The sequence below is a fragment of the Heterodontus francisci genome, chromosome 1 (genome assembly GCF_036365525.1).
Source record: "Heterodontus francisci isolate sHetFra1 chromosome 1, sHetFra1.hap1, whole genome shotgun sequence".
NCBI classification, from domain to species: domain Eukaryota; kingdom Metazoa; phylum Chordata; class Chondrichthyes; order Heterodontiformes; family Heterodontidae; genus Heterodontus; species Heterodontus francisci.
In genome coordinates, this window is record NC_090371.1 from 43997144 (window position 1) to 44022908 (window position 25765).

Genomic DNA, 25765 nt, shown 5'->3' on the forward strand with positions numbered 1-25765 from the left:
CTGAACAATCCCTTTGACTAATCAGATTGTAAAACCAGAAACCACTTAGTTTCAACCAATCACTATGACGTGCCAGAAACTTCAACCAATTGGATCCTAATGATGGCTGTCTCTTTGGCCAGTCAAACAGAAGAACCAGGATGCAATCAGATTCCACACCATGACATCAGATCTCTCTAATGTCATTCCTGATGAGTTCTGACCAATCACATTTCCTCCGAGAATTCTGCATCATATAGCCACTACTACTACTTTGTTACCCAGTTACTAATACTATCAAAAAATTAAAATACATACAAAAGAATTCACAGTAAAGATCAGAAACTTACCCATAAACTTACACATTGTCTACAGAATTCCAATATCCCATCTATAAAATGAACAACCTTGATCCAGCTTCTCTCGAAGCTTAGTCAGGACAGTGATATGCATATGGATGAACAGTTAGAAACTTTTATAAACATATTTTGCCTGTTAAATCAACAGATTTTAAATTGAGAAAAAATTGCACCTGGCACTGAGGTAAGGGGTGTAACAAGTACTTTAGTGTTCATTTAGTGCTGAGCCAGCGGCGCTTGAGATGGCTTGGCCATGTCAGCTGCATGGAAGATGGCAGGATCCCCAAGGACACATTGTACAGCGAGCTCGTCACTGGTATCAGACCCACCGGCCGTCCATGTCTCCGCTTTAAAGACGTCTGCAAACGCGACATGAAGTCCTGTGACATTGAGCACAAATCGTGGGAGTCAGTTGCCAGTGATCGCCAAAACTGGCGGGCAGCCGTAAAGGTGGGGCTAAAGTGTGGCGAGTCAAAGAGACTTAGCAGTTGGCAGGAAAAAAGACAGAAGCGCAAGGGGAGAGCCAACTGTGTAACAGCCCTGACAACCAATTTTATCTGTAGCACATGTGGAAGAGTCTGTCATTCTAGAATTGGCCTTTATAGCCACTCCAGGCGCTGCTTCACAAACCACTGACCACCTCCAGGCGCTTACCCATTGTCTCTCGAGACAAAGAGGCCAAAGAAGAAGAGTGCAGTGATTAAAATCTGACGATATCGCCAGAAAAAAACTACAGAAAAATGTTAGGCCAGTTACTATGGCAACTATCCAGTACGGTTATGTTGGTGAAACTAGGCCAGTCTTTGTTCCGGTGATAAATGATACTGGCTGAAAGCATTCTCAGTTGGGGGTCACTTATGAATAAATCTGAACTTTTCCAATCCTAAGCAATGGGTTTTTTCGTACAGTGCTAATCAGCAGATCTATCAAAATCCAGCCAGCTTGCACGCTCCTGCCAGTTTGCCTCTGTGTCTCGCTAGGTGTTGTAGACAGTTCTTTTTTATATATCTGTAGCAAGACTAACTTCCTCTCCTCCCTCATTTCTAATGAAATCTTTCCAGGATACTGTTAGATTAAAAGCATTGTTCGGGTTATTTACATCCGGCCAGTCTGCATTAAACACAGATTAGCCACAGACACTTAAAACTGCAAAGCACAGAATGGGACAGGATTTAGAGTCTGCATAGCTGTGAAATAAGAATTTAACCCTCTGCTTTGTCATGGATTCTCTGATATCATGTGAGGGCAGTACAATGATTGCAGGCCAATACGTAGCAACAGCCTGACACCAGCATATGAAGTGTTCTTTAAACAGAGACCGGTAGCAAAATATTTCTGTGGATCATTCCTCTGGGGAATTTTTTTTGATAGATTTTTTTTCTCTCAATCCTTCCTTTCCTGAAGGCACTGATTTAGCATGAGATGAAGAACAGTTCCATAGGCACTGACCACTCTCTGATACCTCACACAAGAAAAGATAAAGAAAGAACTTGCATATATACAGCGCCTTTCATCAACTCAGGACATCCAAAAGTGTTTTACAGCCAATGAAGTACTTTTGAAGTGTAGTTACTGTTATATTGTAGGAAATGCAGCAGCTAATTTGCAGACAGAAAGGTCCCACAAACAATCAAGTGATGACGGCCAGATAAACTGTTTAGGATGTTGGTTAAGAAATAAATATTAGTCAGGACACCGGGGACAGCTACCCTGCTCTTCTTCAAAATAGTGTCAAGGAATCTTTTACACCCACCTGTCAGGGCAGAGGGGATCTCGGTTTAATGTCTCATCTGAAAGACGGCACCTCTGACAGTGCAGCCCTTCCTCAGTACTGCACCCAGAGTGTCAGCATAGATCTTATGCTCAACTGTCTGGAGTGGGACTTGAACCCACAACTTTATGACTCAAAAGTAGGGAGGTTATGCTTCAGTTATACAGGGCATTGGTGAGAACACATCTGGAGAACTGTGTACAATATTAGGCTCCTTATTTAAGGAAGGATGTAAATGCATTGGAAGCAATTCAGAGAAGGTTTTCTAGACTAATACCTGGAATGGGTGGCTTGTCTAATGAGGAAAGGTTGGACAGGCTAGACTTGTATCCACTGGAGTTTAGATGAGTAAGAGGCGACCTGATTGAAACATATAAGATCCACAGGGTGGATGTGGAAAGGATGTTTCCCCTTGTGGGAGAATCTAGAACTAGGGGTCACTGTATAAAAATAAGGGGTTGCCCATTTAAGACAGAGATGAGGAGAATTGTTTTCTCTGAGGGTCGTGAGTCTTTGGAATTCTCTTCCTCAAAAGGCAGTGGAAACAGAGCCTTTGATTATTTTTAAGGCAGAGGTAGATAGATTCTTGATAAGCAAGGGGAAGAGAGGTTATTGGGGCAGGCAGGAATGTGGAGTTGAGGTTACAATCAAATCATCCATGATCTTATTGAATGGCGAAGCAGGCTCGAAGGACCGAGTGGCCTACTCCTGCCCCTAATTCGTATGTTCATATGACTTAGAGGTGGCAGTGCAGCCAACTAAGACTATTCTTCATGTTTGATTCTACACAGGGATTATAAGCTGGCTATTTGAAGCAGAGTCGGGGAGGAGAAAGGTACAACAGCCCAGCCTGATTCTTGTCTCATCAATATGTACATGGTGCACTTGCCAGAAGGAGCCATTGGAATGGTGGCCCTGGGTGGAAGCCCAGCTTTGGAATGAAACTGTAGTTCCTTTATCGGGAGTCTGACTGAGATCTATCGCAGCACAGAACGGGAATTAACCTTGAGATGTCCCGAGTCTGTGTTGGGCATTTTATTACATTAAAGGTGCTATATAAATGCAAGTTGTTGCTGTTGTAGCCCTGAGCAATACTTCACCAGTTGAAACTTGGGGCAGTTATGCCTCCTGTTTAAATTTGATCTGTTCTATATTTAATCTGTTCTCTGTTTAATCTGTTTTTTGGATTTTAGGCCCTCTGTGCCCAGTGTCCAAATGGTACACAACAATTGAATCAAATTTTCCGTTCAGCTGGACTGGAAGCTGATGTAGATGTCAGTGCTTGTGGTGTCTGACACACAGACTTTAATCGAGCAAATTCTTTTGTGCATGTTTCCCTAGCATTTCTGGGATTCTTTACAGATCCACTCAAACTCATGAATCAGTCGAGCCACAAGGCTTAGCCAAGATATGTTCCTGGATAGCTATGAGAACAGTCGACCATAGGGGGGGTAGTTCCAAGAAGCTAAGTCTCTCCAACCTTAGGCTCGTAAGGTATTAAAAACCTATTCCCTTTCCAAACGCCAAAGTTACACTCAGAGAATGACGATGATATTTTTGTTTTAATTTGACTGTTACTTATGCTGGAAGTCAGATGTAGCTCATAACTAAGTAATAGGCTTTTTAATTCTTACCAATTACAGCTTGGCAAATGATTTTTTTAGTTAAAAAAAAATTTATGTTGCTTTATGGAAAGCAATCTGAACTGTAGGCTATGCTTTGCAGTGTTCTAATGGGTCCATTGTAACCATCTGGCTGCACAGCCTTCCTTTCGATTTTGATTGGTCTCTGCTAAGCCCCAGGATGACAAACCTTCAGCCATCCCAATGTTACTGGCAAGGGTTTAACTATTTGAAAATAGTGACTGAAAACGTTAGTAAACCTTGGTAACAAAACATTTCAAAATTCAAGCTGAAGGTGAGGATGTTTGGTTTGTGTACGCTTTTGGGAAAAGGATCCAGACTGCCCTGGTATCTAATACAACAGTAGGTGACTGTATTCATTATCCGCTCCAACTGGCATATGTCCTATAGGTGGACTGATGTTTCACTCCAGTATTTGTTGTGCAGAGAGTACTGTTTTCTACATTACAACTGTGACAGCACATGAAATGAACTCCGTTGGCTGTAAAGTGCTTTGGGAAGTTTTTGAAGGCACTGGATTCTACAAAGGTTATGGGCCCTAACCACAATAGTGCTGAAGACGTGTACTGCAAAACTTGCCGCACCCCTAGCCAAGCTGTTCCAGTACAGCTACAACACTGGCATCTACCCTGCAATGATGAAAATTGCCCAAGCATGTCCTGTACGTAAAAAGCAGGACAAATCAAACCTGGCCAATTACCACACTATCAGTCTACTTTCGATCATCAGAAAAATGATGGAAGGGGTTGTCAACAGTACTATCAAGTGGCACTTGCTCAGCAATAATCTGCTAACTGATGCTCAGTTTGGGTTCCGCCAGGGCCACTCAGCTCCTGGCCTCATTACAGCCCTGTTCCAAACAGGGACAAAAGAGCTGAACTCCAGAGGTGAGGTGAAAGTGACTGCCCTTGACATCAAGGCAGCATTTGACCAAGTATGGCATCAAGGAGCCCTAGCAAAACTGGAGTCAATGAGAATCAGGGGGAAAGCTCTTCACTGGTTGGAGTCATAACTAGCACAAAGGAAGATGGTTTTGGTTGTTGGAAGTCAATCATGTCAGTCCCAGGACATCACTGCAGGAGTTACTTAGGGTAGTGTCCTCAGCCCAAACATCTTCAGCTGCTCATCAATTACCTTCCCTCCATTATAAGGTCAGAAGTGGGGATGTTCGCTGATGATTGCACAATGTTCAGCACCATTCGCGACTCCTCAGATAATGAAGCAGCCCATGCCCAGATGCAGCAAGACCTGGACAATATCCAGGCTTGGGCTGATAAGTGGCAAGTAACATTCACACCACACGAGTGACAGGCAATGACCATCTCAAACTGGAGAGAATTTAACCATCTCCCCTTGATGTTCAATGGCATTACCATCGCCGAATCCCTTTTCAACATCCTGGGGGTTACCATTGACCAGAAACTGAACTCGACCAGCCACATAAATACGCTGGCTACAAGAGCAGGTCAGAGGCTGGGATTTCTGCAGCGAGTAACTCACCTCCTGACTCCCCAAAGCCTGTCCACCATCTACAAGACACAAGTCTTGCCCGGATGAGTACAGCTCTGCCAACACTCAAGAAGTTTGACACCATCCAGGACAAAGCAACCTGCTTGATTGGCATCCCATCCACCAACTTCAACATTCACTCCCTTCATCACTGATGCACAATGGCAGCAGTGTGTACCATCTACAAGATGCACTGCAGCAACTCATCAAAACTCCTTCGACAGTACCTTCCAAAGCCTTGACCACTACCATCTAAAAGGACAAGGGCAGCAGATGCATGGGAACACCACCACCTGCAAGTTCCCCTCCAAGCCACACACCATCCTGACTTGGAACTATATTGCCGTTCCTTCACTGTCACAAGGTCAAAATCCTGGAACTCCCTTCCTATCAGCACTGTGGGTGTACCTACACCTCAAGGACTGTGGGGGTTCAAGAAGGCACCACACCACCACCTTCTCAAGGACAATTAAGGATGGGCAATAAATGTTGGCCTAGTCAGCAACTCCCACATCCCATGAACGAATAAAAAAAAGTTCTGAGGTTGTGAAAGATGCTATATAAATGTAAGTTGTTTTCTTTGAGGCTAGCATTTTCCCTGCAGCAAGCTGAAAATGTACAGACTGCAGGAATAGTAGGGGCCCGTCATGTTTTATTCCTCCCTCCCCAGAATTTTGCCCAAACCATCTGCATCATATGGCAGTGTAGTTGTTGGCTGCTCAACCACCACATCCTCAGGGTGCAAGTGGAATGTGTAAAGCATCTGTGTGGCAAATCATGAGTTGACCATTGCACACACTGTGCTGGTCAAGAGATGGTGCCATACCCCTCTGCATTCATCCTATTATCTGATGTTCCAAGATCTCAGTCTCCCATTCACTTCAGGCTTTCTGTATTGTCTGATGATTTGGTGCCCATCATGTTGCAAAGATGGGAGATTACAAAGAATGTACAGCACAGAGAAAGATCATTTTGCCTTTTGCAGTGCCTTCCAAAGTGAATCTGACCTGCATTAATATTGATATAGCCTCTCATACAACGCAATATAAAGGACTCTGAAATGTGCACAAGATGTTTCCATCGCCTGCTAAGATAATTCAAGGCAAAGTCTTATCACAGAACAGCTGATAAGACTCAAATCTTTACTTACCCTGGATAAAGTTATTCTTCAAGATGTGTGGTGAATGGAAACAATGTGATATTTGCCTGGGACAAGTTAATGATCCATCCTTCGTGATGGAGGAATTGCAAAGATAAGATAACATGGGAGATTCCTCAGGGGCAGGATTCAGCACTGGGTTACTGCCCTGTACTTTCGTTTCTGGGTTATGAATCTAGCCCACACTGGGATAAAAGTCTATTCCGATGGTTATAAGGGCCCCACATGGGATATGTTTGGCCAGTCTCAGACTAGTTCCTAATGGATATGGGTCCCACAGCACAGAAATCCTGGTAGATGGTTTCACCTTCTCTGCCTGTGAGCTGGCTTCAGGAGCTTATGTTGTTAAATCCAGATGTCTTCAGGCAGGCTACAGAATATGATTTAACTACATGAACCAGACTCCAGGAATATGAATTAGGAGAGGAACATAAAGCAGCCTGTGTAGAAACACTAATGAGAGAAGGCCTGCCTGTATTTAAATTACGTCTTTCTTTCTGTTGCATTACCCTGTGTGCATTTTGATTATGTGTCTCTCTCCGTAGACAGTCTTTGAGGTATCTTTGTTTGACTCTGGGGCAGCCAAGTTAAGCCCACTTTTTAAAAATTATTTTTCACTTCTACTTCTCTCTCTTATCCTTTGCTAACGGTGTTGAGTGCTCTGGGTGCTGGGTGCCCTCTATTTACCTCTCCCACATGGTCATCCTTCATGCTAAAGTATTGGCAGATTATTTGACCATTGAAAGCATCACAGCAGGATCCAATCTCATCCAGAGTTCGCTGGATAGGGACCAGCAGCCTTGGCTGCACTGTGTTCCCCCATTCCCTAGCCATCACCACCTCTCATGTGTCCTAGGACACTCAGACAAACTGTGAGATCAACTAACTTGAGACAGAACCTGAAACTTTGGATGAGCTACTCACTGAGCTGCTTGCGTGCGGGCTTTGGGTGAGGACATGAACACGCCCCTGATTTCTCGTAGGTCTGCCAAAACTCACTGCAACAGGCTCAGGCATGACAAATGGACCTGCGTGAGCCGCGACCCCAAGGAAATATTCCCCCTTCCCGCCCCACCTAGAGTGAGTCACCACCTTCAGGAGAGGTGATTAGGAAACAAGACAAGAATAAAGGCAGCGAGGGAAGTGTACCTATGAGAACCAAACAGTGAGAAACATCGAATTAACGATAATAAATTCATTACTCTGAAACAACTGGTTAATGTTACGTAGTGTACATATAACATAATCAAAGGCACAGAGGCTCTCCATGAATATCAACAGTTTGCTAGAAATCAGAGCTAATTGCAAAACTGCAGCTTGCTTTCTGCTAGTTACAATCTGCTTGTGGAATCCCAGGTGATTATGTTACTGTAAAATGAATGAAAAGCAATTTCAAATTGCTTGTGGTTTAAAATACAATACTCTCATTTTCTACTTGGTTAATGAAATAGAAAACCAATTACCAAGGCTGTTTGAGAAAAAAGACAAAAAGAGCCAGGAGGGAATAAAAAGGTTGCTCTTCCTTCAGCTGATTTCAACCCACCCCCTTGTAGCGATTTCACTGAAGAGCCACAGAGCAGAAATGCACGGACTAGTGAAGGTGGGGAGGAAGACATAGCGCATTCATCAAAGTGGCATCTGCCTGTTGAGTGTGCTGAACTTTAGGCAATAGCCAGCCACTCGTTCTTTCGGCCTCCATTCTACATCACAAGCACTCAGTTCCTTAGAAAAGTGTCCGGCAGAGGTCATGCACCAATCTGTGAAAGGCTGCTTTTTACCAATCAACGCAAGTCATTCCTTCAAGCAGTGAGCGCTTCGGGTTTTGCTTTTGTCATTCCAAGAAAGAATGCAGAAATAAGTGCTGATGGCTCAGTGAGTGCCTGAGTGCTACAGGCCGATAAGGCCACATGTTTGACCTCGAAGCTGAGTTGAATACTTGATCACTGGTGGGTTGTTGTTTAGGAGGAACGCCATTAGTTTAGGGAGGCAAACTAACGGTCAGGATTCCCGCTCCTAATCCCTTTTCAACAATTCCAGCTGAAAGTCTGTGTCTGTGTGGATGTTTAATATGGACAGGTTTGGGCTCAGCTCCACTGCCCCATGCAGTTGAATAGTCTCCCAACACTCCCTGTCAAAATTCACACATCAATAAGGCCCTCTTGAGCCGGGTACTGGAAGTACCCAGCATCGGTGAAACTGTATCGCAAGAAACGGCCATTGTCTTTGAGAAGGGAGTGGAAAAAAATGATGAAGAGAAAGAAAGTGTCTAACATAATGACGAAAAAATCGCAGGGGTATAAGGAACGAGCGAGGGTGTGGGCCTAACTAGATTGCACTTCAAAGGAGCTGACACAGATTTGATGGGCTGAATGGCCGCCTTCAGTGCCGTACTATTTTATGATTCAATAATCAGATCAGATTGTTTCACTGCAATTAAAAAAACACAATTGGATTAGAAGCTCCTCTCAGTTTCTTCCTGCTGCTCTAAGTTGCAAATACTTGCTAGGTTACAGATCTGCAGGCACCAAAAGCCCTCCAGTACCTTATTCATGCTTATTCGTCATGTGTGGCCGTGGATGGTGAGTTAGCCAGTGACGCAGTCTTCTGCACCAAGTCCAGTCACATCACTATCCAGCTGTAACGAGCAAGTCACCATGTTGGAGTCAGTATGAGCAACCTTGCAGCGTATTCACCCACTCTGACCCAAGAGCACGTAGGCCACCTGTGGCGTCCCAATTGTCAAGCTGACCAAGATCAAACAGTTCCGTTCACTCTTCTTTGGCCTCCTTGTCTCGAGAGACAATGGGTAAGCGCCTGGAGGTGGTCAGTGGTGTGTGGAGCAGCGCCTGGAGTGGCTATAAAGGCCAATTCTAGAGTGATAGACTCTTCCACACGTGTTGCAGAAACATTTGTTTGTCGGGGCTGTTACACAGTTGGCTCTCTCCTTGCGCCTCTGTCTTTTTTCCTGCCAACTGCTAAGTCTCTTCGACTCGCCACACTTTAGCCCCACCTTTATGGCTGTCCGCCAGCTCTGGCGAACGCTGGCAACTGACTCCCACGACTTGTGATCAATGTCACAGGACTTCATGTCGCGTTTGCAGACGTCTTTAAAGCGGAGACATAGACGGCCGGTGGGTCTGATACCAGTGGCGAGCTCGCTGTACAATGTGTCTTTGGGGATCCTGCCATCTTCCATGCGGCTCACATAGCCAAGCCATCTCAAGCGCCGCTGACTCAGTAGCGTGTATAAGCTGGGGATGTTGGCCGCCTCGAGGACTTCTGTGTTGGAGATACGGTCCTGCCACCTGATGCCAAGTATTCTCCGGAGGCAGCGAAGATGGAATGAATTGAGACGTCGCTCTTGGCTGACATACGTTGTCCAGGCCTCGCTGCCATAGAGCAAGGTACTGAGGACACAGGCTTGACACACTCGGACTTTTGTGTTCCGTTCCCACACTCTCTTGGCCAGTCTGGACATAGCAGTAGAAGCCTTTCCCATGCGCTTGTTGATTTCTGCATCTAGAGACAGGTTACTGGTGATAGTTGAGCCTAGGTAGGTGAACTCTTGAACCACCTCCAGAGCGTGGTCGCCAATATTGATGGATGGAGCATTTCTGACGTCCTGCCCCATGATGTTCGTTTTCTTGAGGCTGATGGTTAGGCCAAATTCATTACAGGCAGCCGCAAACCTGTCGATGAGACTCTGCAGGCATTCTTCAGTGTGAGATGTTAAAGCAGCATCGTCAGCAAAGAGGAGTTCCCTGATGAGGACTTTCTGTACTTTGGACTTCGCTCTTAGCTGGGCAAGGTTGAACAACCTGCCCCCTGATCTTGTGTGGAGGAAAATTCCTTCTTCAGAGGACTTGAACGCATGTGAAAGCAGCAGGGAGAAGAAAATCCCAAAAAGTGTGGGTGCGAGAACACAGCCCTGTTTCACGCCACTCAGGATAGGAAGGGGGTCTGATGAGGAGCCACCATGTTGAATTGTGCCTTTCATATTGTCATGGAATGAGGTGATGATACTTAGTAGCTTTGGTGGACATCCGATCTTTTCTAGTAGTCTGAAGAGACCACGTCTGCTGACGAGGTCAAAGGCTTTGGTGAGATCAATGAAAGCAATGTCGAGGGGCATCTGTTGTTTGCGGCATTTCTCCTGTATCTGACGAAGGGAGAACAGCATGTCGACGGTCGATCTCTCTGCACGAAAGCCACACTGTGTCTCAGGGTAGACGCGCTCGGCCAGCTTCTGGAGCCTGTTTAGAGCGACTCGAGCAAAGACTTTCCCCACTATGCTGAGCAGGGAGATTCCACAGTAGTTGTTGCAGTCACCGCGGTCACCTTTGTTTTTATAGAGGGTGATGATATTGGCATCGCGCATGTCCTGAGGTACTGCTCCCTCGTCCCAGCACAGGCATAGCAGTTCATGTAGTGCTGAGAGTATAGCAGGCTTGGCACTCTTGATTATTTCAGGGGTAATGCTGTCCTTCCCAGGGGCTTTTCCGCTGGCTAGAGAATTAATGGCATCACTGAGTTCCAATTTTGTTGGCTGTATGTCCAGCTCATCCATGACTGGTAGAGGCTGGGCTGCATTGAGGGCAGTCTCAGTGACAACATTCTCCCTGGAGTACAGTTCTAGGTCGTGCTCAACCCAGCGGTCCATTTGTTTGCGTTGGTCAGTGATTATGTCCCCTGATTTAGATTTGAGGGGGGCGATCTTCTTGTTAGTGGGCCCAAGGGCTCTCTTAATGCCATCATACATTCCTCTGATATTTCCTCTGAGGCCAGCTGAATATGACTGCATAGGTGTTGCCAGTAGTCGTTTGCGCAGCGCCTGTCTGTTCTTTGTGCAGTGCTTCTGGCTGCTTTAAGAGCTACGGATGTTAACCCGCTGGGGGCTTTCTTGTAGTTCAACAGTGCAATGCGCTTAGCGGCTATGACAGGTTCCAGCTCTTCTTTATGAGGTTGAAACCAGTCTGCATTTCTCTTCGCACTTTTGCCGTGGGTGGTCAAAGCTGACTCATAGATGGTGTCTCTGATGTGGGCCCACTTGGTCTTAGCATCCCCTGTGGGAGTGTTTTGAAGGGCTGTTACAAGTGAATTTAGAAATTTTTGTAACAGCTGTGGGTGAGAAATTTTGCTTGTGTTGATGCGCGGGTGGCCCTTCTGCTTGGAATGATGCAACTTCTTTGGTCTGAGTCTAACCTTGCTGCACACCAGGGAGTGGTCGGTGTCGCAGTCCGCACTGTGGAAGCTGCTTGTGATTTGGACACTGTTTAAGGCGGCTCGCCTTGTGACAATGAGGTCTAGCTGGTGCCAACGACGCGATCTTGGGTGCCTCCATGAAACCTGGTGACAGGGTTTAGTGTGAAAGAATGAGTTGGTGATGCAGAGGTTATGATAGGTACACAACTCAAGCAGTCTCTGCCCATTCTCAAAAATCCTTCCAACGCCATAGCGCCCAAGGCAGGAGGGCCATGAGTCATGGTCGGCCCCAACCCTGGCATTAAAGTCCCCCAGCAGGAATAGGTGTTCAGTGTTGGGGATGCTGCTAATGATGTTATGGAGTTCCTCGTAGAACTGATCTTTAGCTTCAGGTGGGGAGCAGAGTGTTGGAGCATAGATGCTGAGTAGGTGTACTGGACCAGAGGCGGTGAGCAGTCGGATGGACAGTATGCGTTCCGAGCCATTTGAGGGAGGCTCTATCATGCTGAGCAAGGAGTTTCTAATGGCGAAGCCCACTCCAAGATCAAACAGTTCTGTTCACTATCCTGTTGGATAGTGTACTCTTACTGTACTAGGCCATTGGGAAACCCACAGTTTACAGCAGGGTGGCACAAGCCATTCACAAAAATCAACTGTTGTTTTCCATTTCCTACAGAAAGCTGGCAAGGCCAATACCAGAGGCTGTAATTCACACCATGTCAATCGCTCCAGAAAACTAGATCGATTCCCTTTTAATCGTGCCCACATTTTCTCTTCACTGCTTATTCAGAGTAGACTTTGGCTTCTGTGACTATGATCCTCCCCAAAATGGAAACAGACACAAAGAAGGTGATGGAAATAAACAGTAGATTTGGAACATAACTAGACGTTGGACATGTCTGCACAACAGTTTTAAGTGGATGCTTCTGTCAATGTAAGTGCTGTTGGTATCTGTGTTTTTGACAGCATTTCAAAACACAGCATGTGACAGGAAAGTGCACTGTGTTTTCTGAGTAGGTGCAACTGGCCCTGTGCGTAGTGTCTGCCTTCAGACTTCAACAGGGCTTTCAAACAAGTGGCAGCAGCTACCACTGCTTCTTTTAGCAAGTCTCACTCCACTTCTCTCCATTGTTAGGACATGCCTCGACTCTGGATTCAGCCTTCATTTACACTGCAGGTACAGTGCGAACACGAATCAAACCACTTACCATCATGTTATAATTGTAGTGTGAATACATCCTGCAGGAGAGGCAGAGGGTTTTACTTCCGGCACCTTGGAATTCTGATCCTTTCTTCTGCACAGATTGTAATTTGGCCAGTGCCGGTAATAGTGACGTGATGGTGCTAAACATTCAATCGCTAGCAGTCACTTCCAAGGGTTTTGGTTCAGCCCAGCATTCCACTCAGTTCCTAACCTGAGCCCCACTGAGGGGATCCAGAAGCACCTCCCTCAAGGAGGAAGGCAAATCAAGCAGGTTATTCCAACCTTGATCATGACCAATGCTCCAGTGAGCAGCTACGGGAAACCTTGACAGCCGTCATGGCTGTGTGGCCTCTTGATACAAAAGGCACCAGCATGTTCTTTACCTTGGTGTAATCACCAATAGAGCAAAACTAGGTGGAGTTTTTGTTAATGCCTTGCCAGCTGATTCTCCCCACCCTGTAGAGAACCGTTTGACTCTCAGCACCCTTGGCATGGCTGAGATTTCCTCAAGGGGAATCCTAGGCTTCATCCTACAATTACAGAACAGAAATAGTCAAAAGCTAGTATTTCCCAAAGTTTCCTTTGCGTCTATGTTGATATTATCTCCCAGTCGCTCCTTGCCCAGGCTGAGACAAACAACACTTTTGCTCCCACTCCTTGAGCCTTTGTTTTGGTACTCGAGCATTATTTGCATATAGTTTTGAAGGGACCCTGTTCTTACACTAGATTGTTTTCCTTTGCACTAGCAGGGCCTTTCACCATTTTATTTTTGAATGGTTTTCCCCCTCCCCCAACACACTCGAGGACAACACTTGAGAGGAGCATTATAGCCCAAGCTCAATGCTGTCCATATATATCCCCATCCAGCAGGAGGTGGGGACGAATGACTGGACAACAGTTAGGATCAGGAATCTGGCTGATGTATATTTTTCCCTCCATTACCTGGAGGAATTGACGCTAGTTGTAGTGCCTCTACTATCCTTAACTTATCAGTAATGACTGGGAATAAACCTGGGGGCTGTCCAGGCTTGTGATTCACACTGGACATTGGCATTGTTACAACTCAGTCTGTATATTTCCTGGGTTAGGGAGGTGAACAATGTCCTATTCCTGAACTCCATCCCACACCTCCCTTAGTCCAGTGATTATTACAGTCCTGTAGGAGAGAATTGAATGCTGAAATACTGCAGTAATAGTTAAGGTCTCAAAAACTATACTATCAACAGAATGGGCAGATTCATGTTTACAGTGTATTTATATAGGTACCAGCAGTAACATAGTCAAGCTCAAGTGGAGCCTAAACACTGGCATGGACCTGTTGGGCCAAGTGGCCTGTTTCTATGCTGTAAGTACTTTATAATGCTTTGTATTTGGTTCGGTCTGAGGATGTGGCAGAGTAGTTTGCACCATTTTACACTGTATAGCACAGTGTTTGTATAGTGACTTCAAGACACCACAGTGGGTGTCCTTTGTTCGTTGGACTTATTCAAGATGAATGGGCTTAAGAGACTTGGAGATAGTGCAGGAAAATGGCATTGAGGTAGATCAGCCATGATCTAGTTGAATGGTGGAGCAGGCTGGAGGGGTGAATGGCCTATTCCTGCTCCTATTTCCTATGTTCCTATGAACAGTGGCACTGGTTTAATACCCACATCTCCAGTTAAAGGCTGAGTGCCTCCAGCTGGTTTTACCTCCCTGGTTTGGGAGGATGGGGTGGATAATGCTGCCAGTAGTACAGCCTGTGCTAACTTTGTTCTGGCACCAGTTTAACAGTACAATCAATGTGTTTGAACATGAGAGTGCATTGAGAGGAGGTTAATAAAAAAAACTTAAGATCACAAAATGATGCAAGAAGAGTTGCAGCTAATTGCTGCTCTTCCTTTTCTGTCAGGTTTTCAGTGATTTGATCCAGTGGGGTTTCCAGGATGCTTAAAAGCATAAGATGTTTTATTTCTGTGATACAGATCCACCAGCACTTGCCACACTTGAATACCTTGCCCACCATTCCATTCTTTATGAGCAAGCCCACACAGTGAGGGTCGCCATGACATTCCACTGAGTGCGGGCATCGCAGCTGGGCCTGATTCTATTCTCACCCAATGCCCACTTGGGCATTTCCAGCAGTGTCGACCTGGTTCATTTTCCCCCATCCCTAGACCAAGGGCAGTGACGCCAATTGTAACAGTCACCTGCCTGAGATCATCTCAGCTAAAGTAACACAGACTACAACAACAACTTGTATTTATATAGTCTCTTTAACATAGTAAAATGTCCCATGGTGCCTCACAGGAGCATTATGAGGCAAAATCTGACACCACATGGGAGATATTAGCTCAGGTGAGATATGTTTAAAGGAGCGTCTTAAAAGAGACACACATGGTGGTGGGAGTCAGTTGCCAGCATTCGCCAGAGCTGGCGGGCAGCCATAAAGACAGGGCTAAATTGTGGCGAGTCGAAGAGACTTAGTAGTTGGCAGGTAAAAAGACAGAGGCGCAAGGGGAGAGCCAACTGTGCAACAGCCCCAACAAACAAATTTCTCTGCAGCACCTGTGGAAGAGCCTGTCACTCCAGAATTGGCCTTTATAGCCCCTCCAGGCGCTGCTTCACAAACCACTGACCACCTCCAGGCGCATATCCATTGTCTCTCGAGATAAGGAGGCCCAAAAGAAAAAGACATGGTACAGAATTCAAGTGATTATGGCCTAGGCAGCAAAAGGTATGGTTGCCAATGGTCATAGAATTGTAGAATGGTTACAACACAGATGGCCATTCGACCCATCGTGTCCGTGCCTGTTCTCTGCAAGAGCAACTCAGCTAATCCTAATCCCCTCCCATTTCCCCGTAGCGCTGCAAATCTTTTCTCTTCAGATAATTATCCAATTCCCTCTTGAAAGCCACGATTGAATCTGCATACACCACAGTCTCAGGCAGTGAATTCCAGAACCTAACCACTTGCTGGGTAAAAATGTTTTTTCTCACATTGCCTCTGGTTCTTTTGCTGATCACTTTAAGTCAGAGTCCTTTGGTTCTCAATCCATCTGCCAATGGGAACAGTTTCTCTCTATCTACTCTGTCCAAACCCCTCATGATTTTGAACCCCTCTATTAAACCTCCTCTCAACATTCTCTAAGGAGAACAGCCCCAGCTTCTCCAATCTATCCTCATAACTGAAGTCCCTCATCCCAGAACCATTCTCGTGAATCTTTCTGCACCCTCTCCAATGCCTTCACATTCCAGCTAAAGTGTGTTGCCCAGAATTGGACACAATACTCCTGTTGAGGCCAAACCAGTGTTTTATAAAGGTTCACCATGACGTCCTTGCTTTTGTACTGCACTACTTATAAATCCCAGGATCCCCGTCTTTAAAGGGATGGGGATCCTGGCTCGTGAAACTAGAAAAAGACTGCAGGATCGCTCTGAGGGGAGAGGGGCAGGAAAAGGCAGAGTCGTGGTTGCCCCCGCCTTTTCAGCCTGGTGTCGGGAGCCCTGCCACCTACACAAAATCCAGCCCAACACCGTATGGTGTTGCCAAGGGGAAGCATGTAGACTAGGACTGAACCAAGGAACTTCCTCGAGTGCAAGCTTAGTTCCACATCAGGCAGGACCTGTACCCACTGAACTACCAGGGAGCTGAAGTGTACGAGCTCGAGCTGTGTGTTGATCAAAACTGTGCGGAAAAGACAAGTCAGTGATTTGTATCTTTTTAAATTAGTTGGGAAGTGAGCAGACTGACCATTCAACCTTGGGATTCAAATTTGCTTTATTTTCCATAACGGTGTGCCAATAGTAAATCAGGCAGTGTGAAAGGAGGCTATGTCACCACATTACCGTTGGTTGGGATGAGCAAGCAGCATATTCAAGTTGAGCCAGCTCCCAGGTTTATGTTTGGTGTTTGGCTGATCATACTGAGCTGGGCTAACTGTCCTGGACTTATATCACCATCATAACAATAGCATTTATCAAAGTCAACATACAAAGGGAGGATTGGGGTGGGGGGAATCAATGAATCTTTGTACAGAACAAAACGAGCAGAAAGTACACGCTGTTCACCAAAACAGCTGAGGAAACTGGAACAAGCACAAGAAAAATGTGGCCTCAGCGACTTAAGATTCTAATCCTCGATGCTTCGCCTTCCCCATGCCATCTCCCGGTCTTCCCCTTTCACACACAAACCGCTGTCAAACTGTGTCTAGCTGCACAGATTTGCATGGTACAAGATGGAATCATTTGCATTTTCTTGAACCACTGGCTGTGCCAATCGCTGTCAGAATGAAGAATGATCCTGGGCACTGGCTGGTGAATTGCTTCAGCTGTGTGTCGAGTTTAAGAGGACTCATTTGAAATTTAAAAAAAATTGTTTTTCTAATATACTGGTATTCCGGTAAATAAAAAATATTTGAGCATAGCTAGCCTAACAGAATTGCACCCTTTCAAGAAAGCACTTATTGCTCTTAAAAAAATACATACAAAATGCAACAACATAGTGTTTGCTATGTATAGGAGATTGTGCCTGAATGAAAGGCTGCTTTATGTTACCTCTGTTTTATTTGTTTTCCTTTGTCTAGGCATATTCCTGAGTTGTTGGATTGTACGAGCATATGGGCCAAAATATACAGCTTGGTGATTACATGTTGACAGATGTACCCATAGCTGTTTTCCTTCGAACTATTTAGTGTTCCTTAAGCACATATAATGGCTTAAGTTTCTTCCTGGTGCCATAAGAACGCAAGAAATAGGAGAAGGAGTAGGCCATAAGGCCCCTCGAGCCTGCTCCGTCATTCAATAAGATCATGGCCAATCTGATCTTGGCCTCAGCTCCGCTTTACTGCCTATTCCCCATAACCCTTGACTCCCCTATTCTTCAAAAATCCATTTACATCAGCCTTGAACATATTCAATGACCCAGCCCTCACTGCTCTCTGGGATAGAGAATTCCAAAGACCCTCTGAGAAAAGAAATTCCTCCTTACCTCTGTCTTAAATAGGAGACCCCTTATTCTGAAACTATGCCCCCTAGTTCCAGATTCCCCCATGAGGGGAAACATCCTCTCAGCATCTACCCTGTCAAGCGCCCTCAGAATTTTATACGTTTGAACAATCTCATTCTTCTACACTCCAGTGAGTATAGGCCTAACCTGCTCAGCCTTTCCTCATAAGACAACCCCTTCATCCCAGGAATCAACCTAGTGAACCTTCTCTGAACTGTCTCCAATGAAAAGTATATCCCTCCTTAAATAACAAGACCAAAACTCTACATTCTAAGTGCAGTCTCACCAACATCCTGTACAGTTGTAGCAAGACTTCCCTACTTTTATACTCCATCCCCCTTGCAATAATGGCCAACATTCCATTTGCTTTCCTAATTACTTGCTGTACCTGCATGCTAATTTGTGTGATTCATGTACAAGGACACCCAGATCCCATTGTACCACAGCATTCTGTAATCTCTCTCTATTTAAATAATACTTCACTTTTCTATTCTTCCTACCAAAGTGGATAATGTCACATTTGCCCACATTATACTCCATCTGTCAATTTTTTTGTCCAATCACTTAATCTATATCCCTTTGCAGACTCTTTGGGCAGGATTTTCCCAGTCTTCAGGACCCCAAATGGGGATCCCAAGCCCACACTAGCCAGGAGCCAGACCAGGGGAGCTATTTCCCCAGAGGCCACCTCCTAATTGGCTGCCACTGCGCTCATTGTTGGGCAGGTTCCCGATGCTGCTGGCCCAAATACAGGCCGGCAGCTCCAGAACCTTGGTAGTTCCATCAGGAGAGGCAGGTGCTACTGAGGCAGGCAGGAGACCGAGTGGCTGCTTCAAAATGGAGGGACCCTCAGAGGAGTCAAAATAATTAAATATTTCAAAGGTGGAAAGGCAACAATCCCTTTGGTTTAGAGGGGAAATCCCTCCAGTTGGATTGTTGAGGCTGTATGGGATGCCTGTGGCCCTCTTCCTTGGGGGATGGAGCCTTTGCCTCTGATGGCGCCTGGGACTGCTGCAGGAAGGCCACCTCCAAGGCGACCTCCCCACTCTGCTGCTAGCAAAATGCTGGCGGTGCTGCTAAGCTGCCCTGAATTTGGGCCTTAACTATTTAAATTGCCTGCCCGCCTCCATGCTACAGGCAGGTGATCCACTTCCTTAGCGGCGGGAATCCCAATGCAGCTCCCTACTATTTTCCCGCACCCCCCCGCCTCCAGTCCCTCCACCACAGGGCTTTCCCACCTATTGTCCGCAAACTTGACTACAATAGACTCAGTCCCTTCACCCAAGTCATTAATATAGATTGTAAATAGCTGAGGCCACAGCACTGATCCCTGTGGTACTCCACTAGTTACAGTTTGCTAACCTGAAAATGCCTCATTTATTCAGACTCTCTGTTTCCTGTTAGCTGGCCAGTCCTCTACCCATGATAATATATCACCCCCAATACCATGAGCTGTTATCTTGTGCGGTAAACTTTTGTGTGACACCTTATCGAATGCCTTTTGGAAATACACTACATCTACTGGTTCCTCTTTATCCACCCTGCTCATTAAATCCTCAAAGAACTCTAATAAATTTGTCAAACACAAATTCCCTTTCATAAAACCATGTTGACTCTGCCTGATTGCATTATGATTTCCTAAATGTCCGGCTACTACTTCCTTAATAATGGATTCCAGCATTTTCCCAATGACAGCTGTTAGGTTAACTGGCCTATAGTTTCCTGCTTTTGGTCTCCCTCCTTATTGAATAGGGGCGTTGCATTTGCGGTTTTCCAATCTGCTGGGAGCTTTCCAGAATCCAGGGAATTTTGGAAGATTACAAACAAGTCTACTCAATCTCTTCCTGCAATCCCAATCCCAAATTAAGATAGTATATATTGATGCCACTGAATTATATTAATATTGTTCAACAATTAGGTACTTGAGTTATTTTAGTATGGATGGTATCCTCTCAGGTCTGTTTAGGTGAGTAGATGGGTTAGAGTTGCTATGCGCAATCTTGTACGGTGATGCACCATAGCAAAGGAGACTAATCAGCATAATGGAAGCTTGCAGTGAGAGGCTTTCCAGATTCACGAGACGTGGCCTAGCCAACTGTTCATCGCAGCGAATTAACATTCATGTAAAAAAATCTAAAACAGATTGGTTGCTGCTTATCAGCTATCGTAAAGCATAGGATTAACAGACCACTCTGTGATTCAGCAGATGTGTTTCCTAAAGGATCTACTGCTTACTTTGCTATTAAAAGTACTGTAAATGTAATTGATGCTTTTCCCTCATGAGTGTACTGTTCCTTTTTTTCCCCCCGTTAATCTCCCCTTGACCCCCAAAGATATTGAATCAAATAAGTAAGGATTCTTCACGTGTAGTCTAAACAGAGAGTTCTTTCAGACCCACATTGGCTCCCAGTCCCCAAATACCTCAAAATTAAAATTCTCATCCTCGGTTTATGGCCTCACCCCTTCCGATCTCTGTAACCTTCCCCACCTGTGGAAGCTCTGCTTTCTGCCAACTCTAGCCTCTTGCCCATCTATTACTCCCTCTATCACCATCAACATGCCTTCAGCCATCTGAACTCTAAACTCTGGAATTCCCTCACTAAACCTGTCCGCCTCTGCAACGCCTCCTGCTCCTTTAAGACCCTCCTTAAGAACCAGCTCACTGGCCAAGTCTTAGTCGCTTCTGTTAAGCCCTTTGGAGTGTTTTTCTGCATTAAAGTTGCTACATTGATGTAAATTGTTGGAATATCACAGCACACCCCCCCTCCCCCCTCAAACTTCCCCAGCAACTTCTTGCTGCAATATGTGACTGTTCATTGCATGAGTGGAAGGAAAACTGGGCATGAGTTGTGACTGAGTGTATGTGGTAGTTATAGGGCAAACACTGAAATGCATCTTGTATATGATTTGTGAAAATAACTAGAAGTGTGCTGGGAAGTTAAATAGAGATTGTTACTTTTGCACTGCCAGTTAATGGTCCATTTTTACCATAGGGTTGCCTTCATTGGCAGAAACTTTGGGGGCACCCACCGTGTCTACAAAACCTTCAAGAATGTGTCTTATGTGCCAAACTACAGGCAGCAGTCACTACAAATAGTTCTGCCAGTGGCATGTCAAGGGGCATTAAAGTCATGTCCAAGACCAAAAAACTGCACATATGCAAACCTCTCACACACGTGGTTCCCAGTTGCTGACTAATTCCATCTGCATGATAAATGGGTCAGATTTAGCTAAATCTGACCCATTTATCATGCAGATGGGCGGCACAGTGGCGCAGTGGTTAGCACCGCAACCTCACAGCTCCAGGGACCCGGGTTCGATTCCGCGTACTGCCTGTGTGGAGTTTGCAAGTTCTCCCTGTGTCTGCGTGGGTTTTCTCCGGGTGCTCCGGTTTCCTCCCACAAGCCAAAAGACTTGCAGGTTGATAGGTAAATTGGCCATTATAAATTGTCACTAGTATAGGTAGGTGGTAGGGAAATATAGGGACAGGTGGGGATGTTTGTTGGGAATATGGGATTAGTGTAGGATTAGTATAAAATAGGTGGTTGATGTTCGGCACAGACTCGGTGGGCCGAAGGGCCTGTTTCAGTGCTGTATCTCTAATCTAAGTAAGGAGACCAAAACTGTACTGTACACAAAAACTGGCACAGGGAAAGGGGTATCCGTTTTATGGGTGAAAACCTAGCTCTGGGATCTCACAACACAAGAGGGGTTTCAATTTTGGTCTTGCGTGTCTTCTGGCCTTAGTATCTTCTTGAGGGGTAATGTGTCAGCCGGGTCACCTTTTAGGAAAGGTGGGAAGCGACATGGAATAGGGTCTCTGTCGGTTGACCCAGAAATGACATTTGTGGAGACTGTGAATGGATGTTGGGGGAACAAATAAGAAAGTTAAACTTTTCAATAAATTATCTTTTAAAACCATGTTGCTTTCTCCTCAGGCACAGAGTCTTTAGGAAGCCAGCGCACCATTCAAGAGGAGTTCATTCTTGGCAATGGAGACACCCTGGATCTGACTTGCAGTTCTCAAGGTTCTTCGCTGGCTATGGTATGGTTAAAAGATGGACTTAGCATACTGCCCAACAACAGAACCCACGTCGGACAGAGAAACCTGAAAATTATCAACATTTCATACAATGACTCAGGGGTTTACTCCTGCAAACTCTGGGGCACCAATGAGATTCTAAGCAACTTCACAATAAAAGTCGCAGGTGAGTGCTAACTGTCAAACCACAGCTGTGTTTGTGCTAAATACATGGCCTTCTAATGATACTGAGCAATACAGAACAATAGGTCTCCAATTCTATGCCAAGTTACCTGACCTCTGCAAGGCAGCCAGCCCATCGGAGGTTACAGTTAGCTGCAGCACCTCTGGGTTGGAAAGGATAAAGAAAGCCACTGGGCATGGCATTGTAGTGGTTAAGTCACTGGTCTAGTACTCCAGAGGCCTGGACTAATAATCCAGTGATTGTGAATTAAAATCCAACCACAACAGTTTGAGAATCTGCAAACTGATCCATGAAACTGTTGGATTGCCATTAAAACCCCAACTGTTTCACTCATGTCCTTTCGGGAAGAAAAGCTCCCATCCTTACCTGGTCTGGCCTATATGTGACTCCGGACCCACATCAACATGGTTGACTCTTAAATGTCCTCTGAAGTGGCCAAACAGGTCACTCTATGGATGGGCAATAAATGTCTGGCCAGTGATGCCCACATCTTAAGAATGAATAAAGAAACAAAATTAATTTATGAATGTCAGATGAGAACACCATCAGACTTAACAAATGGCTACCTGGGTGAGATAGCAGAGCTGCCGACACCTATGGAACAATACTACAGTGGGAGTCAAAACTTCCTAGAGAGAAAATTGAAAAAAAGAAGTTGAATGCAACCACTTCTTGTATGGAAAAGAAACCCACATCTCTCAGGATTACTTACCTGTCATATTTATTATGCTGATGTCATTACACTGGAAAGATTCAGACTTGAAGTGAACCGACCTGCAAAGGCTCCACTTTCAAGTGCTAATTATTTAAATATTAGCTTAACATTCAAATGGTGGGGACTCATGAGGAAAGTTTCATTCTGCTCATTTCAAATATTCTTAAAGACCTGAAATAAAGCAAAGTTTAAAATGTTTCTTTCTCCCTGCATGTAAGGTGCAAAAAGGCAATGCAATTCTTATGAGGTAAATAAAGTGAGAACGTATCTCGAGGCTGCTTCTATCTCTCGACATTGTCAAGGCCTTGGTTACTGCCCCCAGATAAATTGTAAGAGTGCATTAGCCTGAGCAGTGAGTACTCGCACCCTAGGGAGGTGTACATTGTGGCTTTACATCAGATGTTGTCAGGCAAAGATGAAGAAATCACTAAAAGGCCATATTATTTTGTAATCAAATACCTTGGAAGCTGTTTATCTAATTGACAATGAGCAGTGTCAAGAATAGACACTCGGGGCAGGGAAATACAGCAACAAGGTCATGCTGAGAAGTGTAGCCAAAAAGAGCTTAATGGTAAGTCTTAACATACATTTTTAAAAGCTACTTGCTCTGCAAAATATTCAACAAGAATTTACTAAAGAAATAAACTTTATTTTCTGCACCAATGTTCATCCCTTCCCCCACTTTGATGGGATACAATGCCACTAGCACCATTCATCCCTCAGCTTCTCATCCAAATGGCTATTAGAGTGCTGTTAGATTATTCAACTACAAAGGATTGAACAGTTGATCTGGATCTTGTCCTCACCTAGAGCCCACACATTGCCTTCGCATCATAGTTCATTAGCCTCAGCTACTCACTTACACCCAGGCTTGCTGGAATAGCCATCAGAAATGGATCTAACATTTTCCTCTGTAACTGTGTTCTCTTGCAGTACCACCAATCCAGCCAGGGAAGCAAACCTGGGGCCTTCACTGTTTGTTTGCCTTAACTAGCTAAGTCATCAAGATAGGTCATCTTTGATTTTGGAGGCAAGGGGTGAATATTTGTATTCAGTTGGATGAAGGATGTCCCTCGGGTGGAAAGGATTTTCTTCTCCACTACAGTTGTTCACAAGTGTCAGAGTCACATGTTCCTGCATCAGGATTAGCATGGTCAGGATTAGAGTAAAGCACCTGTTCTGTCCTATCAACATCTAGGTGATATTGACAAAGAGAGTGAGGACCATCAGAACAGCCCCATGAGCCTTTTTCACCATTCAGTTAGATCAATTGGCAAGAATTTGCGTTCCTACAGCACCTTGTACAAGATCAGGACTTCCCAGTGCACTCTACAGCCAGAGAAGTTCTTTTGTAACAAAGTCACTGTTCTAATGTAGGGAATAGTCTGTCTGGGAAACAAAGATGCAATGTGACAAGTAACAACTTACCTAGATCTTTTTTTTTTAAAAAGCGAATGGTCTATGGGAAAAGTGTGAAGTCTAATGTCACTCTATAATCTAAAACCGCAAGTTTTCTACAACAACCATCTGAGCTTTAATAACTCTCTCACGAAGTTTGGAATCTGGAAATGAACGCTACTATTGTAACAGTGTTTGACTCTAGTGGGGGTCATTTTCAACTTGGTTGAATGGACAGTAACCTGGCAGATTAGATCAGGCAGCTGATTTTCATTCTGTTGAAATCAATGGAATATAAATCTGGTGGATTCTATAAAGGGCAGGTGATCCACTCTGTCATGTTACTGACCAGGCAGTAAAGTTGAAAGTGACCCCTGATGAATCAAAAGAACAAAAGTTTGCATTCTGTATAATCCCTTTGATGACAATAAACATGAAGTTCCTCCAAGAGGAGAATGGCGCTGAGCAGAAGCAGACGATTTAGAAGAGATGACCAAAAGCCTGGTCAGCAGGTGTTCAAGGAGACTATTAAAAGTGAGTATTTAAAGCACATTTATTTAGGAGGTTCTAGAGAATAGGGCTAAAGTGGCTGAAAGCTACATTCCAAATGATGGAGTGAAGCATTGGACGGCAGTTTCAGAGAGAATCAAAGGGTACAGATTAGGACAGGAGGCTTCAGAGGTACATTGGGGTGAGGCCCTTGATAGATTCAACAAAGTTGTATCATAAACAAATATAAACCTCCAGGATTTGTAGAACATGAATGTAGGTTCTGACGAAGTTAGTACAAATTTTGAGATGATGAACTGTAGTTTTTGATTTATCTATATGATCTTTAGGTTAGGTACAGTGAATACTTTCAGCAATACTCATAGATTATATAATTTTTGTCCAATTTTTTCCCTCCCATTTTTACCTCATTCTTTCCTCTTTGATTCTTCCCTTTGATCATGGCTCCATGGGAACCTGTTACCTTTCTTCACTTCACTCAAATGCTAATTTTCCATTTGTGAGTCTTGACGTTGAGAGTTGGCAGACTAAAGCAACATTATCATTCTATTAATGAAGCTGAGGGATCACAACCAAAGTCAAACCTGCCCTCGTTCAATAATGCCTTCATTTCCAGCTGGGGGCCATTAGATAACAATCAAGAGTGGAAACCTTATCCAGCTTTGCCTTCACTAACCCAGGAATGGCGAGTCCCTTACTGCCACCTCAGCTGAGATCAACTATATCAGCACAGAACAGAGACATTCATAGTCTGGGTGGCTCAGCTACTCATTGGATAAATACACTGGAGGACCGATGTTTAATTATAAGGAATTTTTATAGGCCTAGTTAGGCTTAAAGGGATATCTTTAGGAATTTGCAAATTCTTATCGTAACCAAATAGCCTGCTTCCAACATGATGACAAACTGTGAGTTTGCTGTGGTCACTGAGACACAAGGGAGACATTTAGGCACTGAAGGCTGAACGCTTTGATCTGTTATGTCAAAGGTTTGAGAAACAAGAAAAGGCTCGAGAAACCTAGCCCTTTCACCCTGGAAAGGAGGTATTTGAGAGGTAATATACAAGGATGTAATGTAGTTGATGGGATATTACTTGAACTAAA

The 25765-nt window shown here is 44.8% G+C and overlaps 1 protein-coding gene across 9 annotated transcripts in view; it reads left to right on the forward strand.

The window, feature by feature from the left end:
- Positions 1-25765, forward strand: part of LOC137369084 (fibroblast growth factor receptor 3-like) — a 262049-nt gene that overhangs the window by 61476 nt on the left and 174808 nt on the right. For all 9 annotated transcript variants that reach the window (XM_068029736.1, XM_068029727.1, XM_068029752.1 and 6 more), the window contains exon 3: positions 21752-22021. In XM_068029736.1, the coding sequence (XP_067885837.1) occupies positions 21752-22021 (270 nt within the window). The remainder of the gene's footprint in view (positions 1-21751; positions 22022-25765) is intronic.